Raw genomic sequence first — 15,665 nt, 5'->3', positions numbered from 1 at the left:
TAACTCCTACCACCATCCCTGTTTTTAAAGAGCCCACAGGTAGTCAGTCATTGGACTCTATCTGGGGCAGCGGGGAGAATCTTGGACTCATTTTTTTAATTTCTCAAAAACTACTGAACGGACTGGTCTTCTCCGAGACGGTCTATCATAATGCTTTTGAACATATGTGAACTTTTTGGACAGGGGTCCGGTTATAACATCAATTGGTCCAAATCTGTATTATTTGTTCTTAAAGGCCCGCCCCCGCAGCTCCCGGGGGACTGCCCCTAAGGGTTAAGGAAGAGTCCTTTAAATATCTAGGGGTGTGGGTGTGGCCTGAGCAGAGCACCTTCCTCCTTCAAAATTTATAGCCTCCCCTGGAGCGATTCCGGAGTGCTGTGAAACACTGGCATAATCTGCCGCTGACCCTTCTGGGCAAAGCGGCCCTTTACAAAATGATGACACTTCCTCGACTGTTGTATATATTGGAAAATACTCCATCACCTGTCCCTGTAAAGTATTTTAAAATGGTATATGCATTAGTCTCGGGTCTGCTCTGGGGTAATAAACCAGCACGCATATCATGTGGCAATGAAATTAGGGGTTGGTATGACGGGGGTATTACCCTTCCGGATTTTCATTTATACTATTGGGCAGCCCAATTAAAAATAATAAATCAATGGTTACACACACCCCAAACAGAGCTCGCATTTCAAGCAGACAGATACGAGTTGGGAGAGGCAGGAATTCTTCCTACACTGTATGATAACGGGGCACCTCATCCCTACTGGGCCAGACGGCACACACAGTGGGCATTTGGTATGAAGCGCAGACTCGTCTTAGATGCAGGGACCACATTACTCGAATTACTCCGCTTTGGTCCACACGACGATTGGGCAAGCTTCGCAATAGTAAGGGTTTCAGAGAGTGGGACCTAATAGGTATCTCCACTGTGGGGGACCTATGGAAGGGAGATGCAATAATACCATTCGACCAGCTCCAAATCCAGTATGATTTAGTACCCACCGAGAAATTCAGGTATTGGCAGGTTAGTCATGCCCTAAGGGCGATTATCCCTTCCGGTGCTTAAGTGCCCGAATCCACTCCGTTGGAAGACAGACTACTTACTGAGCACATGCCCAAAAAAGCGACATCCTTTACATATCGCAAAATACTCAAAAACTTGCCGAACCGACTACTGAAACTATAGAGCAGTTGGTCGAATGATTTAGAGGACATAGAGGAGGCGGACTGGCAAACAGCCCTATCCTCCCCGCGAGAAGTGGCTATACCCTCTAGACTTCGACTGGTACAACTGAAGATACTTCACCGAGTGCATTACACTAGGGTCACTTTACACACCGTTGGGAGGGCCACACACCGCCTTTGTCTGAGGGGTTGCGGGGAGGAGGGAACATTCTTACACACCATATGGCAATGCCCCCAGATTACAGCATATTGGGCTAAGGTCATGAGAACAATGTCACAGATGGTGAAGGAATCTGTAGTGCCGGAGCCAAGGTGCTGTCTGCTGAACATTTGGGAGCCAAACGATCTTACCCACCCTGCCCAGGATTGGGTGACGTATAATGTACGCCAAGCGGAATATTGCCAAATATTGGGGTTCTGGGGATGTGCCCGCACTCGGAGACTGGTGCAAAGATCGTGATGTAGAAATGTTGGCGGAGAGGGTGGTGTACCTGCACCGGGGGTGCCCTCGTAAATGGGATCAAATCTGGGGTGCCTGGTATGAGTATAGGGGGTATCTGTGCGATCCACCAAGGTCGGATGGGGAGAGTGACTGATTCAGAAATGGGAGGGAGTGGGGGACTCAAAGAATGTACCAATAGAGATGAATTTCTGTCACTTTAATATCTTGCAGACTGTACGGACATTGTTTTTTATAATGCACTGCCAAAACCAAGAAATACACTGTTTAATTAATTTTTGCCCTGCTATTGATATCAATAAAAATGTTTCCAAAAAAAACAAACAACCTACTGAACGGATTTACACCATTTAAATAAAAAAAAAAAAGTCGCTTTCTGAACCAAGCTCTACCTTTCTGCCAATTCCGTTCAGCAGTTCGCGCTGTAGCTCGTCGCGCAATTTCCTATTCAAATTAAGATGGGGGGAAAAACGCGTTTTGGGACCCCCTTTTTTCTCTTCCCCCGCTTGACTAATCACCCCCAAAACTTTCAAGATAGGAGCTGACCTAAAAAGTGCATCTTTTGGGAAAATTTCATAGAGATTCGTAAAACGACGCCAAACTTATAAGCAAATTAAAAAATGCTTTTCCTATGAAAACTAGGTTGTAACTATAACTACCTACTGGCGACTGCCAGTAGGTAATACACAATGGGAAAAACAAAGGGATCAGGGACATTTTAGTTCAGAATTATAATTTTTTTTAAACCTTAGAAATTAACTGAAATCAAAGGTTACAATGAGTTCTAGTTAGATTCAGATTTTACATACACCAAACCATAGAAATTCAGCAGCTTTAGTTATCTCAAATAACCATAACCTGTGCTCTATGGCAACAGTAACTCGCGCCCCCACCATGCAGTTTGCTCATCAATAATTTCTCTAAAAATGTTGCAGTGACATTTTCAAAGATGTCATGAGTGTTGGAATATGTGGAGTAATTAGCAGTGCATGGCAAGTGTGCGGGTTATAGTTACCTTAGGACACAAATTATAGTTACCTGAGGTAAGTATAACTGCTGAATTTCGATTGTTTTGTGTGTGTAAAATCCGAACTTAACTATAATATCCCTATAACCTTTGTTTTTTTTTTCCAGTGAATTTTAAAGGTTTTTTAATGCTATTTTTAACTATAATGTCCCTGTACCCTTTTGTTTTTTGAGTCTATTTCCTCCAATTTGACCTGTGGGTTCAATATGCTAATATACATTTTCACAAGTTTATAAATACATTTTATCCACACATTCATTGTTATTATATATTTGAAAACTAAAAATGTCAAAATTAAGGTAACTTATGTAGTCTTTCTAGAAATGGAATGCACCAAGATTTTCTTTTTTTTTTAATTCATTGAATGGATCCGCAAATCTGTCCCGAAACCTTGAACAAATGAGGGGACTGACAATTCTATTGCACATATTCAATACTAAAACATCAACACATTTAATACAAACATGTGTTATTCCAATGTCTATCCGCTTCCATGCGGCGCACATTTCCCTGCTGTGCGGGCGAATTCTACGCGTGCGCAAATCGGACGGCCCCTGGCCGTCCAACGCACATGCCCACCGTTACATCAGATGGCCGAGGGCACCCCGACACATGGAAGAGGTTAGAAGTGCATCACTGTGTGGGTGTGTGTGTGTGACAGTGGCTGTGAGTAAGTGTGTGAGTGGATTTGTGGGTATGTGACTGGCTGTGAGTAGCTGTATGGTTGGATGAGTGGGTGTGCGAGTGGTTTTTGTGGGTATGAGTGGCTGTATAGGTGTGTGACTGGCTGTGTAAGCATGTAGGGCTGTGTGTGGTTTTTTGTGTCACTATCTGTGGATCTACCCAAATCCATGAGGATCCGGGCAGATAAGGGAGTGTGAGTGGATGTTTAAGTGGTTGTGTGTGTGAGTAGGTGTATGGTTTTTTTCAGTTCTTTTTAATTCAGGTCTGGATCTGCCCAAATCCATGAGGATCCAGGTGGATCGGCAGAGCCTCCTGCGCTAAAAGAAACGTTTTGGCCAATTTCTTGCCCATGAGGGGTCCCTCACAGACCCCTAAATCAGTCAGATGTGGTCAGAGTACGTCTACTCTGACCCCTTCCATCACTTTTACATGTTATTTTCCTCCTTGGGAACCATGTCCAGATGCATAAAATATTTTTTCTTTTGTCAACGAAATAAGTACCTTCTTTACACCAGAACAGGAGATTCAGCCATTTTATTGCCCCGTGGAACCGTGTCCCAATACACAAAATGGCAGCCGCAACTTTCGTCTCCGTTTGTGGCCTGCCAATCATGTAACTGCCATTGGTGTGTGAATCTGTTAATCCACGTCTCTAGATATACCCAAATCTTTCAGTGGATGTGGAATTCCTATTGCCCGACACCCGGAACATATTGCTTGGGGTCAAGGGAACAAGTTTTCATGTGCAATTTGTTCTTGGGACAAGTAGGCCCTACCCCTCTACAGCACCAATATTTTGGCTGTCAGATTACAGTGCCACATTATTGATCAGGGATTTGTGTCCATGTATTAATGGCTCATTAATGCAGTCTTTATTATGAGGGTGAGCGCTGTAAGTAAATGGTGTAAGCTCCAACTGCACTACTGACAGTGGTTCCAGTATAAAAATGTGTACACACGTTTTTAATGTTTAGCATATGAGGCTATGTATAATGCTGACAATATGGTTTCTAATTAGAGGCAAATATTTGCAGAAGCTTGAAAGCAAGATTGAGGATTCTTTGCTTCCAAAATAAAAATATTCACAAAAACAACGCAAAAACATTTTGCTTAACCATTGTAAAATTTTAGGTGCTATTTCTTTGCAGCATCATTTAGTAAAATGTGTTGATGTATGCTGGTATTTCTCAAAAAGATTCACAGTGGCAAGTCAATGTAAGCAGTTTTATTAAGATTATGGGAAACATAAAAATAAACAAGCATTGATAAAGTCAGTAGATCTGAAATTGTTGGTCAGCCTCTTGGTTTTGTTAATGCTGGACTTGTTTTGCCTGGCTTTTGTAAAACCTTATTGGTGTGAGAGCTGCCGGGCCCTGGAAATTATAACAAACAATGGCAAAAGCAAAAAATGTGTTGGTCTCAAAAAGCACACATTGCCACAGCAGTTCCTGGCAATGAAGAAAACGACTGTGGGGGGGGGAGAGAGAAAGAGAGAGAAAGAGAGAGAAAGAGAGAAAAAGAGAGAAAAAGAGAGAGAAAGAGAGAAAGAGAGAAAGAGAGAAAGAGAGAAAGAGAGAAAGAGAGAAAGAGAGAAAGAGAGAAAGAGAGAAAGAGAGAAAGAGAAAGAGAGAGAAAGAGAGAAAGAGAAAGAGAGATTTTGTCTGCCATAGTCCAATCTTTCTCAGTAAGGGAAAAGATTACAGAAGAGCAGGTAAAAAACCCTTAAAACATGCAAGTTAATAGGTTTGCAGATTTAAAAGGGCTTCCCAACCCTGGAACTGTTGCTTACCATTACCTTCAGCCCCAGTATGTAGATCTGTCGAAATGTGGAAACATAAGGGAATTTCTAGTATTCAAACCCTACTATGTAAGGAGCCCTGGCATAATCAGAGAGGCTATTTCAGAGCTCTGATATAATGAGAGTGCTGCCGTAACGTGTCGCCGCATTACATGGCACAAAAGGGACAAGAGGACTTTGTTACAGGACAAGTAAATTTATGAAGCAACCTGCCCATGGAAAAGTAGAAATTTTAAATTCCACACCCCTGTTTTTACGTTAATCACTCCAAAGTACAGAACAAATTTACATCAAATTTGAAAAGCACTGTTTCTGGACCAAGATCTAACTTTCTGCCAAATTTGGTGTGATTCTGTTAAGCAGTTCGGGCTGTAGTCATGTCTAAAATCCCTGTCGGGAAAATTTTCAGATCACCACTTTTTCTCAGTCACTCTTGATTGATCACTTCAAAAAAGGGAGGGCGGGGCGTGTGCATTAGCTTTTTATTAATGGTGGCGATATGGTTAGATCCGTTTCCATAGGAAAGTGTTGTTGTTTTAATAACATTGACATCGTTCAACGGATCTTCATGACATTTAAAAGAATAAAATACATCCAGTTTGGGCCCATCATAGCAAGTTTTGTGCAGATCTGTCAAGCGGGGGCTAAAAAAAGAAAAAATTCCAGGTAGGATTCTTTGTTCTTCGATAAAAAATAAAGTTTAATGGGACTGGACTAAACCCGGCAAGAAGGGAACACTTTACTCAAAGATTATTCTTTTCTTGGTTTGGTCTAAATCTGTTAAACAGTTAAGAACTTAACGGTCGGCAATGAAATCGGGTGAAAATGGTGCAGCCGCCTCTGTAGAATCCAGGGACTCTGTCCTCACATCATGAAAGACTGTTTAAAATCAAATTAAAAGAGGCACTTTAGGGTGCAGGGTGAGCAAACCCTATACCCAAGGCTCATGTAAGTAGGCGGGGTGGGGGTTCTCTGTTGTAGATATATATGGGGGGGGGGGGATATCAGATTTGTTTCACTAGCTCTGTGGATTCCCGCTAGCTCTCAAGCAAGGCACCCTTTGTGCTGTGGCTCCATTCTGGGATGCAGGCATAGGTCATTAAAGTTTGCCCAAAGCCTGACCGATAACCATTCTGACCCATCCCTGATGCATATGCCCGATTGCTGTGTGCAGTGGAGGGTGGGGTGTAGGACCTAATCGAGGCCCACAGCAGCCCTGAATGCCTGCAGAGGATGGAGCACAGGGCCAGGCCCATACCGCCACTGCACACAGCAGGTGTTGGATGTCCACCAAGGATAAGATGCAGCGCCTGCATGGAGGCCAAGCACAGGGCCTGGGAGAAGGCCACTCTTGGCGCCCCACACTGCCTTTGCACAGGCAAGTGCTCGGTCACCAGTGAAGGGTGGGGTGCATGTTCTGCCAGCCCAGAGTCCAGGCATATCCCCCAATCAACCTGTTCTACTCACGGAGTGGTCAGATGCCAGGCCTGACCAGAAACCAAGCGATCTGCCTAACTCTTGCTGCTTATTGTATTAGGAACACATATTTGGTGCTTAAAACATTATAATATATATATATAAAATATATATATTATATACACATACATACACACACATTGTTGATTGTGGTGTTTTTAACTGTCTCCGTTTTTCATTCGTGTTCATCAATTATTACAATATCACTTACATACTTATTTTACTTGGAAGAGTCTCTTACTCATGGCGCATGCTTGTAGTAAGATATAAAGTGTAAATTTAACAACAGCTGCGTGTTTTGTGGAGTATAGGTTTTTTGGGGGACGGTAAATGGGTGGTACCGAGGAAGTGAGTGTCTTTAACACTGGTGCTATTACTGTATTCTTTCAGCTCTATTAAAACAAAATAAATTTAAAATACGGTTGTACTTTATCGATGCCTAAAGAAGTCATAGTTTTATAATCGTGCTTACAGTATTATTGCAGGGTGTATTAATGGGGAAATTACAAGGATCAATATTTATATATTTTAAATTAGTTGCATCAATAGAATAAATGAGACACCAAGTAAATTATGTTGTTTTTAAAAGTAGTCTTGTAAAGATGAAGTTACCAGAGTATTAGCATCATTGAATGTCATCATCTGCATTCTCGAAAATGATCTCATTTGAGATTTACCTAATTTTATTTTGCATATCAACAAACAGCACAGCATATGCTGTAGAAACAAACATGAGGAGAGTAACGTGCTATTTATTATAATTGCTGAGGGGTAGGCACAACCAACTTCACCTCTTGTGAGCCATGGCTTCCTCCCTATACGCAACAATGGGAATAAAAAGCATATCTGCAGCTATATTAGATTTATTACGGACTACATCTCAAATATTCAGTACTTCCAAAGGCCCCAACCCAACATGATTGGCTGTGCCCGGGATCCCACCAGACTCTCAGCAGGCAGCACTGCTCTGGCATTAACCCTTCACTAGCCATGCGAAGAAAGGATTTTTGTACTCACTCTGGCCCATTGTACATTCACGGTCATAGGTTTGACAGAAGGCTAACCATTCCCCGACATCCGGAAGCAGCAGCATGACAGTCAGTTATCTACCTCACATTTATCAGCTTTTTAAAGGTACTGGCTAAAGTTTGACAAAGTATCTGCGTTGCTGTTCTCTCAGATCCATCGGCATGACCTGCAATACACCATGATCCCTAAAGAGGCACCGTTTAAAGACACCATTTACCTCTGCGACCGCTCCTACTACAGTCAAAAATATTTGTGACATAAAAGTAGTACGTTTCTGGATCTTCCAAAGCCTATATTTTCTTTCTAGCATGCGACAGTCATAAGAAATTATGAATGTAGCAGAGAGCTCCCAAACTGTAGTCTGATTTCACTTAAGCCCAATTGGGGTTTGAGGAGAAAGCTCACAACGTATGTTACAGACAGCTATCTGATGAAAAGCCATAATATGCCATTTGTGTCTCATGCAATAGATCTTCTTTCCTCCCTCACGCCATACCCCTATATTTTACAGATCGCTATCCCGTGGAAGGTCATAATATACAAAAACAGAGGGTGGAGGGGGGGGGGGGGTTGGGGGGGGATTTGACGATTGATCAAGCAGCACTTTAATCCAGAAACATAAACACTTTTGAAAAGTCGATCAAAATGGAGTGGACTACACTGTGTTTTATTAGCAAACCTCAATAGGTGCAAGAGTACACATCTACTCTGTAGTGCAACTTTAAACAGTGCCGCACCAACAAATCACATGCAAGGAATAACGCAGATATAAGCAATCTTTTTATATCACTCGCAAGGATCACAAAATGCTTCTTAAAGAGCCCGATGACTTGATCAGTTGGTGATGAAATATTGAAAATACAATCATTTTGTTAGCCCATTTAAGTTAACCGTGTGTTGATTTATGGGGATTAGCACTTATTTATATTTCACTTGGAAAATAAAAGGTACAAAATAAATTAGCTCAGGTACATAGGAATTCTGCTTTTCTGCTGGTTCCACATCTCATTCCAGCCTTCCCTTATCGCTGACCTGCTTGATCACACTGGTTTCAATCACTTAAATCATTGCATTTCATTACCCAAAGATTTCCTGTCTTTATTTTGTACTTTTTTCTAGACTGTCTTCCCACAATGCACAACTTTGAACCCCACGGGATTAATTCCTTATGCAAACTCCAACCTACCACTTGTATGCCTATCATAAAGCGATACACCCCGCCCAATATTATATTGTTTACATATTTCGGTGTCATCTGCAGATCCAGAGTTTTCTGAGGCAGTCCCTTTGAAATGTTGAAGGCAATGCATGCATGCATCTGTAGCCCTTGCCATCATAGTACTCCACTAAATCACCCTTATATCAAGAGTTAACTTTGCAGGCACACAATTTCCTAGATTAGATATACTGAACCATTTACCAGACTGATGCTCACCAAAGCAACATGGCCTGATATTTTGTATTCATTGTTGAACAGTGTGGTTCTAAAATCCATGGAGATGCCCTCCATTCAAGAAAAGAAAAAACGTTTATTAATCTGGCTGGACACCCTTTGGTAAATCCATGCAGTCTTGAAGCCTAGAACTCCATGGTTCTACAAATTTCATACTTCCATGTTTTTCCACATTAATTTCTTAAGACAATCCCTGCCTCTCTTTATGGAGTACAACCATGGCTCTTCTACTGCATTCTGGCAGCGGTCAGTAACACTGCCAGATTCTTATGGGTGACTTCTTTTTTGCCCAGTAGCATTATTTATCACGGGTTGGATTGCTCCTTCCATACTCTTTCATCGGTAAATTGGCTACTATTCATATTTCCCCTGCACAACTTTTGTTAAAACATGCATATACACACACCATTGTTTTACTTTGTGAATAACATTTCAAGGATGGTGCAACCTTTCTATTTGTGAAACGCATTATATCATCTAGCAAGTTTTATATAAAATTGGTTCACTCCTTCCATCTACTACCGAGGTTTCAGGCTTTCTATAAACATTGCTAATCCTAGCAGAATGCTTGCAGGTTGTCTCCATAATTCAATCAGTTTTAAGAACCTTATCTGAGTCACAAGATGTTCAAAGAAGAATTTACAAATGCACTTACTTGTATAATCACAACTCAATAACAGATTCATCTAAGTGTGGGAAAAAATTTCCAGGCATCTTAGCAGATAAATCATCATAAAGAAGAGCCTTTTAAGTTAGGCTAAATATATTTCCATAATTGCTCGACCAATATGACTGCTTCCAGACAGAGAACGCAGACAGGGAGGATCCCACTATAGGACTGTCTTCATAACAGAGGCAGATATTGAGTCACAACAATGGTGAGTTGATGGGAACATTCATCTGTTTCATCCAATGCTAAATGATCAGAACATCATTTCCACTTTTAAAGCTATTTTCCATCCAATCTCCAGAGAAAACACATCTTGGTGACTTTGTAACAATTCTTGACATTAGTACAATAGCAACCAATTTTTATTATCCATTTTTATGAAAGGAAAGTCACAGTATTCCCCACAACCATATTACATCTCCTCTTGACTCTCTCCTCGACAATAAAATAATTACATAGGTGAAAACATTACAATACTTAACAATTATTTGTACTGCTTGTTTTAAACCCTAGGACCAATAGATTACCTCTCTTAAGCCAGACTGCCAAGCTCCACCTCTCTACCAGACTTTCAAAATCTTCCCTTTAAATTTCACAAAACTCCTGAACCACTTTCCCCACTACCTGCAAGTGTACCTTACCCTGACTGATATAGACTGTGCATTGAATCTTTGAAACCCTGATCACGCTCATGCTGCACGTAACACAAAATTAAATAAATTAACAACTGACCTGGTACTCTAGATAGGTCTATTATCTCAATAATCTCATATTAAAGTGGGGAAAAGGCCCAGTTGCAGCCTAAATAGGAATTGATAAGATTGCAAAACATTTCCCCTTTATCTACCACTGACTGAATCCACCTTATTTCCTCTTTCCAGTGCTTGAAACCTGTCCGCGAAGTAAATTTATATCTCCACTCCTTCGAACACATACTTTAAAAAGTAAATCTTACAGGTCCAATACAAGTCATCTCCTTCTAATGATGCACCCTAGATCGAAAGAACAGACTTACATTTAAAAATGTACGTTTACATTAGGAGTGGTGAGTGTTTGACATTTAACATCGGAGCCTTATGTAAAAGGGTCTGAAGATAGGTCTATACACTGCACTATAAAATAACCTTACTGAAAGGGGAACTAACAATTCGCTACTTCAGGCCAAGAGTACCATATCTGGACCTAGGTAAAGTCTATGGACTATAAAAACTTTGAGGAGTGCTTATGAAAACATATTGATAGAAAGAACAAAGAGCAAACTTAAGTCAAACATACAGTGCAAGCTGATTCATGGTGATTACTAAGATTTATTAACTGAAGAAGGATCATTGAGCAGTTTAAATCCATCGAAAGACTGGCATCTAAAACTATGAAGACGGGTCAACAGTTCTGTTGATTAATCAGGTGGTCTCTTGTAAAGTTCCAACCAGCTTGATACAGACAAAATGAACTGACTCATTCCAGAAGCTACGGAACAAACCAAAAAGCAATTCATCTCGATTACTACGGACACAAATCAAATAGTAATCTGTAATCTCAAGCTGGCTGGGCCAAACCTGAACATCCTTTGCTCTAGTCATACTCAACATTAGCTTTGCAATGATTAACTGATCCCTGGAGTTTTTACAGGCCCTCGGACTACTTCTCATTCACAGGGGTGCCAAAGAGTTGGCATAAGCTCCATTCCTAGAAGATAGAATGTCCCTCTCTCTCCCTTTCCCACCTATTCTGCCATTGCCCCCCCACTAACTTCTCCTTGTTTTGAAGAAAACATGAAACAGCCCTGTTGTATGTAACAAGGGCCTTGGCGTGACAGAGGTTAGTAGAATGAGACTGTGGAAGCCACACATTCATTCAACACAGTAAGATTGTACTGGTTTCTGGAAGCAGACAAGGTCCAAAGAATACTATGTCAACATTTCCCAGATGCGCTCAATTAAAGCAGTAGGATCTTCATACACTCACATACCTAGACTGCTTCAACATACTTGTAGTGTTTTAAGTAATTATATAAAGATAAGGAACAACATACCATTCAGTTTTACACTTGACGTGGGTCATATACACCGTTTTAAAATACAGATAAAAATAGCTGCACAAATATTATAATGCACCCCACCTGCTACGTCTGCAGAGACTATGCTAGGCAGTGCTTTAAAAACATTAAATAATTCTCCCAGTATTACACACACCTGAGACACACTGAACCGAGCGCATTAACCTTGCTCCCACCTGCTTCTTTGGATGATCTCGTGCTTTGCAGTGGGCAGAAAAATACCTTTGCTCAACAGGATATGACTGGTGCAGAGAGAGGTTTTGCAATTAAAATAAATGTAAACCTTTTCACACCATGCACGTTCAGAAGGGCTATTCCAATGACTACTGTCATTACCCAGAAGGTTAGAGAACGCAAGTCTTTAAGACAGGAGAAATGCCACATAGCGACTGTTTATGATGAATGCCGCTTTCTTTTTCAGAATGTGCCTCGGTATTTTCCTGCTGATGAGACACATGGGTCCCATTCTTGCAGATCTTCAGATCTGAAAAGTCCACAGCTCCAACAAGGTTGGCAGAAGATATGGTCATCCATCTAAGGGCTTTCCCAAGTAGACCAAAGTCACTTCAGTGTTGCCATAAACAGCAGATACTGCTGGGTACAAACAGGTCTTTGGCAATCCACGAAAAGCTACACCCAGGAACTCATAGCCACGCTCGAAGGCCAAGGTCTTGTCGTCCATGTCCAAGATAACCCTTATTCGTTCACCTATCTGGGGAAAAGAATGAAACAAGGACAAAGGAATACATCAGATAGTACATAAGTAAATTGTAAAGTTTAACAAAACTAGAATACATTTATGTAGTTTACATGCATGAAAGTAAAGCATTCAGCTATAAACTGGTACTATATGCACTGTGATGAATTTAAGGTACTAATTTAAATGGTATACAGCGAGAAAACAAAAAAGTTCAGAAAGTACGGATGGGGATGAACCCTGCATTGTAATCAAAAACATTAGCATTAAAATAAGACATAGAAGAGCAAATTACCTCCTAGCTATTAGTGGCGTGATGGGCATGTTAAAGCATTAGGAGCCTAATTCCATCATGTCAAAAGAAAGCAAAAACAGCAATCTTAACAATGGCAAATTGTGACAAATCTAGAACGTGATTTCATGTCCCTTAAAATGAGCAATTATTACGCAAGGAAACATTTGTAGTCATTAGATTCAGGAGTATTTTGACCAGAAAGACACACGTGGGAAAAAGGGGGGGGGGGGTTAGAATACAAGATCACTTAAAAAGATGGTCTCAATGTAAGGCATGACTACTGTAGTCTGGAAAATAGGGAGAGGCAAATTTGTAACCAAGAACATTACAGTCAACTTTTGAGAAAATGTGGTCCACAGCAGTCTTTTCAGTTCATGGACCAGGTGAAGAGTTTGGTGTACAAGCAGAGGTATGGATAGGTGGGTAGGCTTTTAGACTTCTAAGAAGTTAGGGTACTATAGGTTCCTACTGAAACATACACTGAAGACAAATTTACCTCAAGGACAGACACTTAAGAGTAGAGTGGCACTCTGAAACATCCATCAAACGAACAATTTACCAACTTTCTCTCTCTCTCTCTCTCTCTATATATATATATATATATATATATATATATATATATATATATATATATATATATATTCACTGAAAAAACCATAGGTTATAGACCATATATAGTTAGGAATTAGCATTTAAAAAACCTTATTTTACTCACACAAAACCATTGAAATTCCATATATAGTTAGTTGCACTAACTATATATCGCGCACCCGCAATTCACTGCTGATGATGTCACATATTACATCATTCATGACATGGTCAGTGACATCACTGATGACATCACTGATGACAACATCCAGTGACTGTATGTTTCTGTAAAGTTAAAATATGTCTTACATATTGAAGAATGAGTAGATGTATAAGTGTCTGGACGAAGGATTTAGTAGGTGCATGACTGAATGTATGTATGAGTGATTAAATGTGTCTCACTGAGTGCATGGGTTAGTGACTAAACTGTCTTAATTTGTGCATCATTATGTCTTTTGTTCTGTAAACTGCTGCATGTGTTGATCAGTAGCTATATGAGTAACTATATGGGTTATTGATTGATTGCCCAAGTATTTGTATGGGAGACTGAGTGTGTGTGTGTGGCTGGCTGGGAGGTGTGTGACTCTGTGCAGATCAATGTGTACTTGTATCAATGATTGTATAAGAGAGTAAGTATGTGTTAGTATATGTTTGAAAATGTAAGGTGCTCTATGTTTAACTGTATAGATTAGAAAATGGAAGTGTGATTGATTCTTTACAGGACTGACTAGGTGTGTTGGTAACTCCATGGATGAGTGGCAGAGTGTGAGTGTCTGTATAGGTGTATGAGTGCATATGATAGTGTTGTAAAGATGAGTGATTGTATGTATGAATGATTGTATGGGTGAATGAGTGAGTGTTTGTGTAAACATAGGAATCAGTGAGTGCGTATGTAGTAACTAGTATTGGTGTGTCAATGGTTTAAAAAATTATACTCTGTATTTAACACTGGGTGTAACAGAGGTTATATGAAAGTGTGAGGAGATGCATTGTATTGTCACATGAATGATATCATCAGTGATGTCATCAGTGATGTCATTTGAGATATCAGTGATGTAATCAGTGATGTCATCAGTGATGTCATCAGTGATGTCATCAGTGATGTCATTTGAGATGTCATCAGTGATGTCATTTGAGATGTCATCAGTGATGTCATCAGTGATGTCACTGACCATGTCATGAATGATGTAATATGTGACATCATCAGCAGTGAATTGCGGGTGCGCGATATATAGTTAGTGCAACTAACTATATATGGAATTTCAATGGTTTTGTGTGAGTAAAATAAGGTTTTTTAAATGCTAATTCCTAACTATATATGGTCTATAACCTATGGTTTTTTCAGTGAATTTCAATGGTTTTTTAATAGCAAATATCAGAAGCTGTCGAATGTCAAGTACATGGTAAGTAAAAACATTTTCGTGTTTATGCACACTGATCTGCTTTGAATGCTGCCCCCCCCTCCCCCTCATTTCTATTAGGAGTACTCTCTCTTTGCAGATAGTGAAGGGTAGTTAACGCAGGCCTTTGCCCCCATTGTAATCCGTCGTGCCTGCTTCTCTCTCCATTTGATTGATTGTTATCCAAGCATTTACTGTTTTAGAATTGGTTCTCTTTGGTTCATTCTCTATTTACAAACAAGCACAGAGTTGCAATACTCTGTTTAGTCTTTGTAGATAGTGAAAAATCGTGTAAAAAAACAAAAGGAATCGAGCAAAATCAGTAGGCCACTAATGGGATCTCTTTTTGACCTCGCTAAAATAGAAACATTAGGAACAACCCCTCATGAGAAATACGAAACTAGTGAGATGAACTGAGCTCCACACCATGATGGCTGCAAGACAGCTCGGCTCCGCCACCCACCCCGCCCAAAATAACGATAAACTCTATACAAATATATACAACACACCAGCAAAGTAACAGGGTAAAACATTTTATTAAATAACTATTTACATAACTATTTTATACTTTTTGGTGCCCGATCCGGCTAGCTCAATCGATCGAGCATGAAACTCATGCACTCTGATAGTTCAAAGTTTTGAGGAGTGCTTGTAACACTGTCTGAAGCTTATTTGCACTTGCTACAGCTTCACTATTCTCAATGTAAGTGGGGGCTGTTTGAGGACGTGACTGCATTTGAAAACAATGTGATGCGGTGCCACCCTGAACCGCTTGACGGAGGCCCCCGAGGGACGGTGTGATAGCGCGGACCCGGAGGGGGCGCTTGGCTCCGGCCCCCTCCCC

The 15,665-nt window shown here is 40.6% G+C and overlaps 1 protein-coding gene across 1 annotated transcript in view; it reads right to left on the bottom strand.

Moving 5' to 3' along the window:
• Window positions 1-8,308: 8,308 nt before the first annotated feature.
• The window catches only part of FBXO45 (F-box protein 45), a 54,659-nt gene continuing 47,302 nt past the window's right edge, over window positions 8,309-15,665 (bottom strand). The window contains exon 3 of the mRNA XM_078665754.1: window positions 8,309-12,553. Coding sequence (XP_078521880.1) covers window positions 12,368-12,553 — 186 coding nt within the window. The 3' untranslated portion in view covers window positions 8,309-12,367. The remainder of the gene's footprint in view (window positions 12,554-15,665) is intronic.

This window comes from Lissotriton helveticus, chromosome 11 (genome assembly GCF_964261635.1).
Source record: "Lissotriton helveticus chromosome 11, aLisHel1.1, whole genome shotgun sequence".
Lineage (NCBI taxonomy): Eukaryota > Metazoa > Chordata > Amphibia > Caudata > Salamandridae > Lissotriton > Lissotriton helveticus.
The sequence above is the reverse complement of the archived record's forward strand: the minus strand, read 5'-3'. Positions and strand labels throughout refer to the sequence as shown.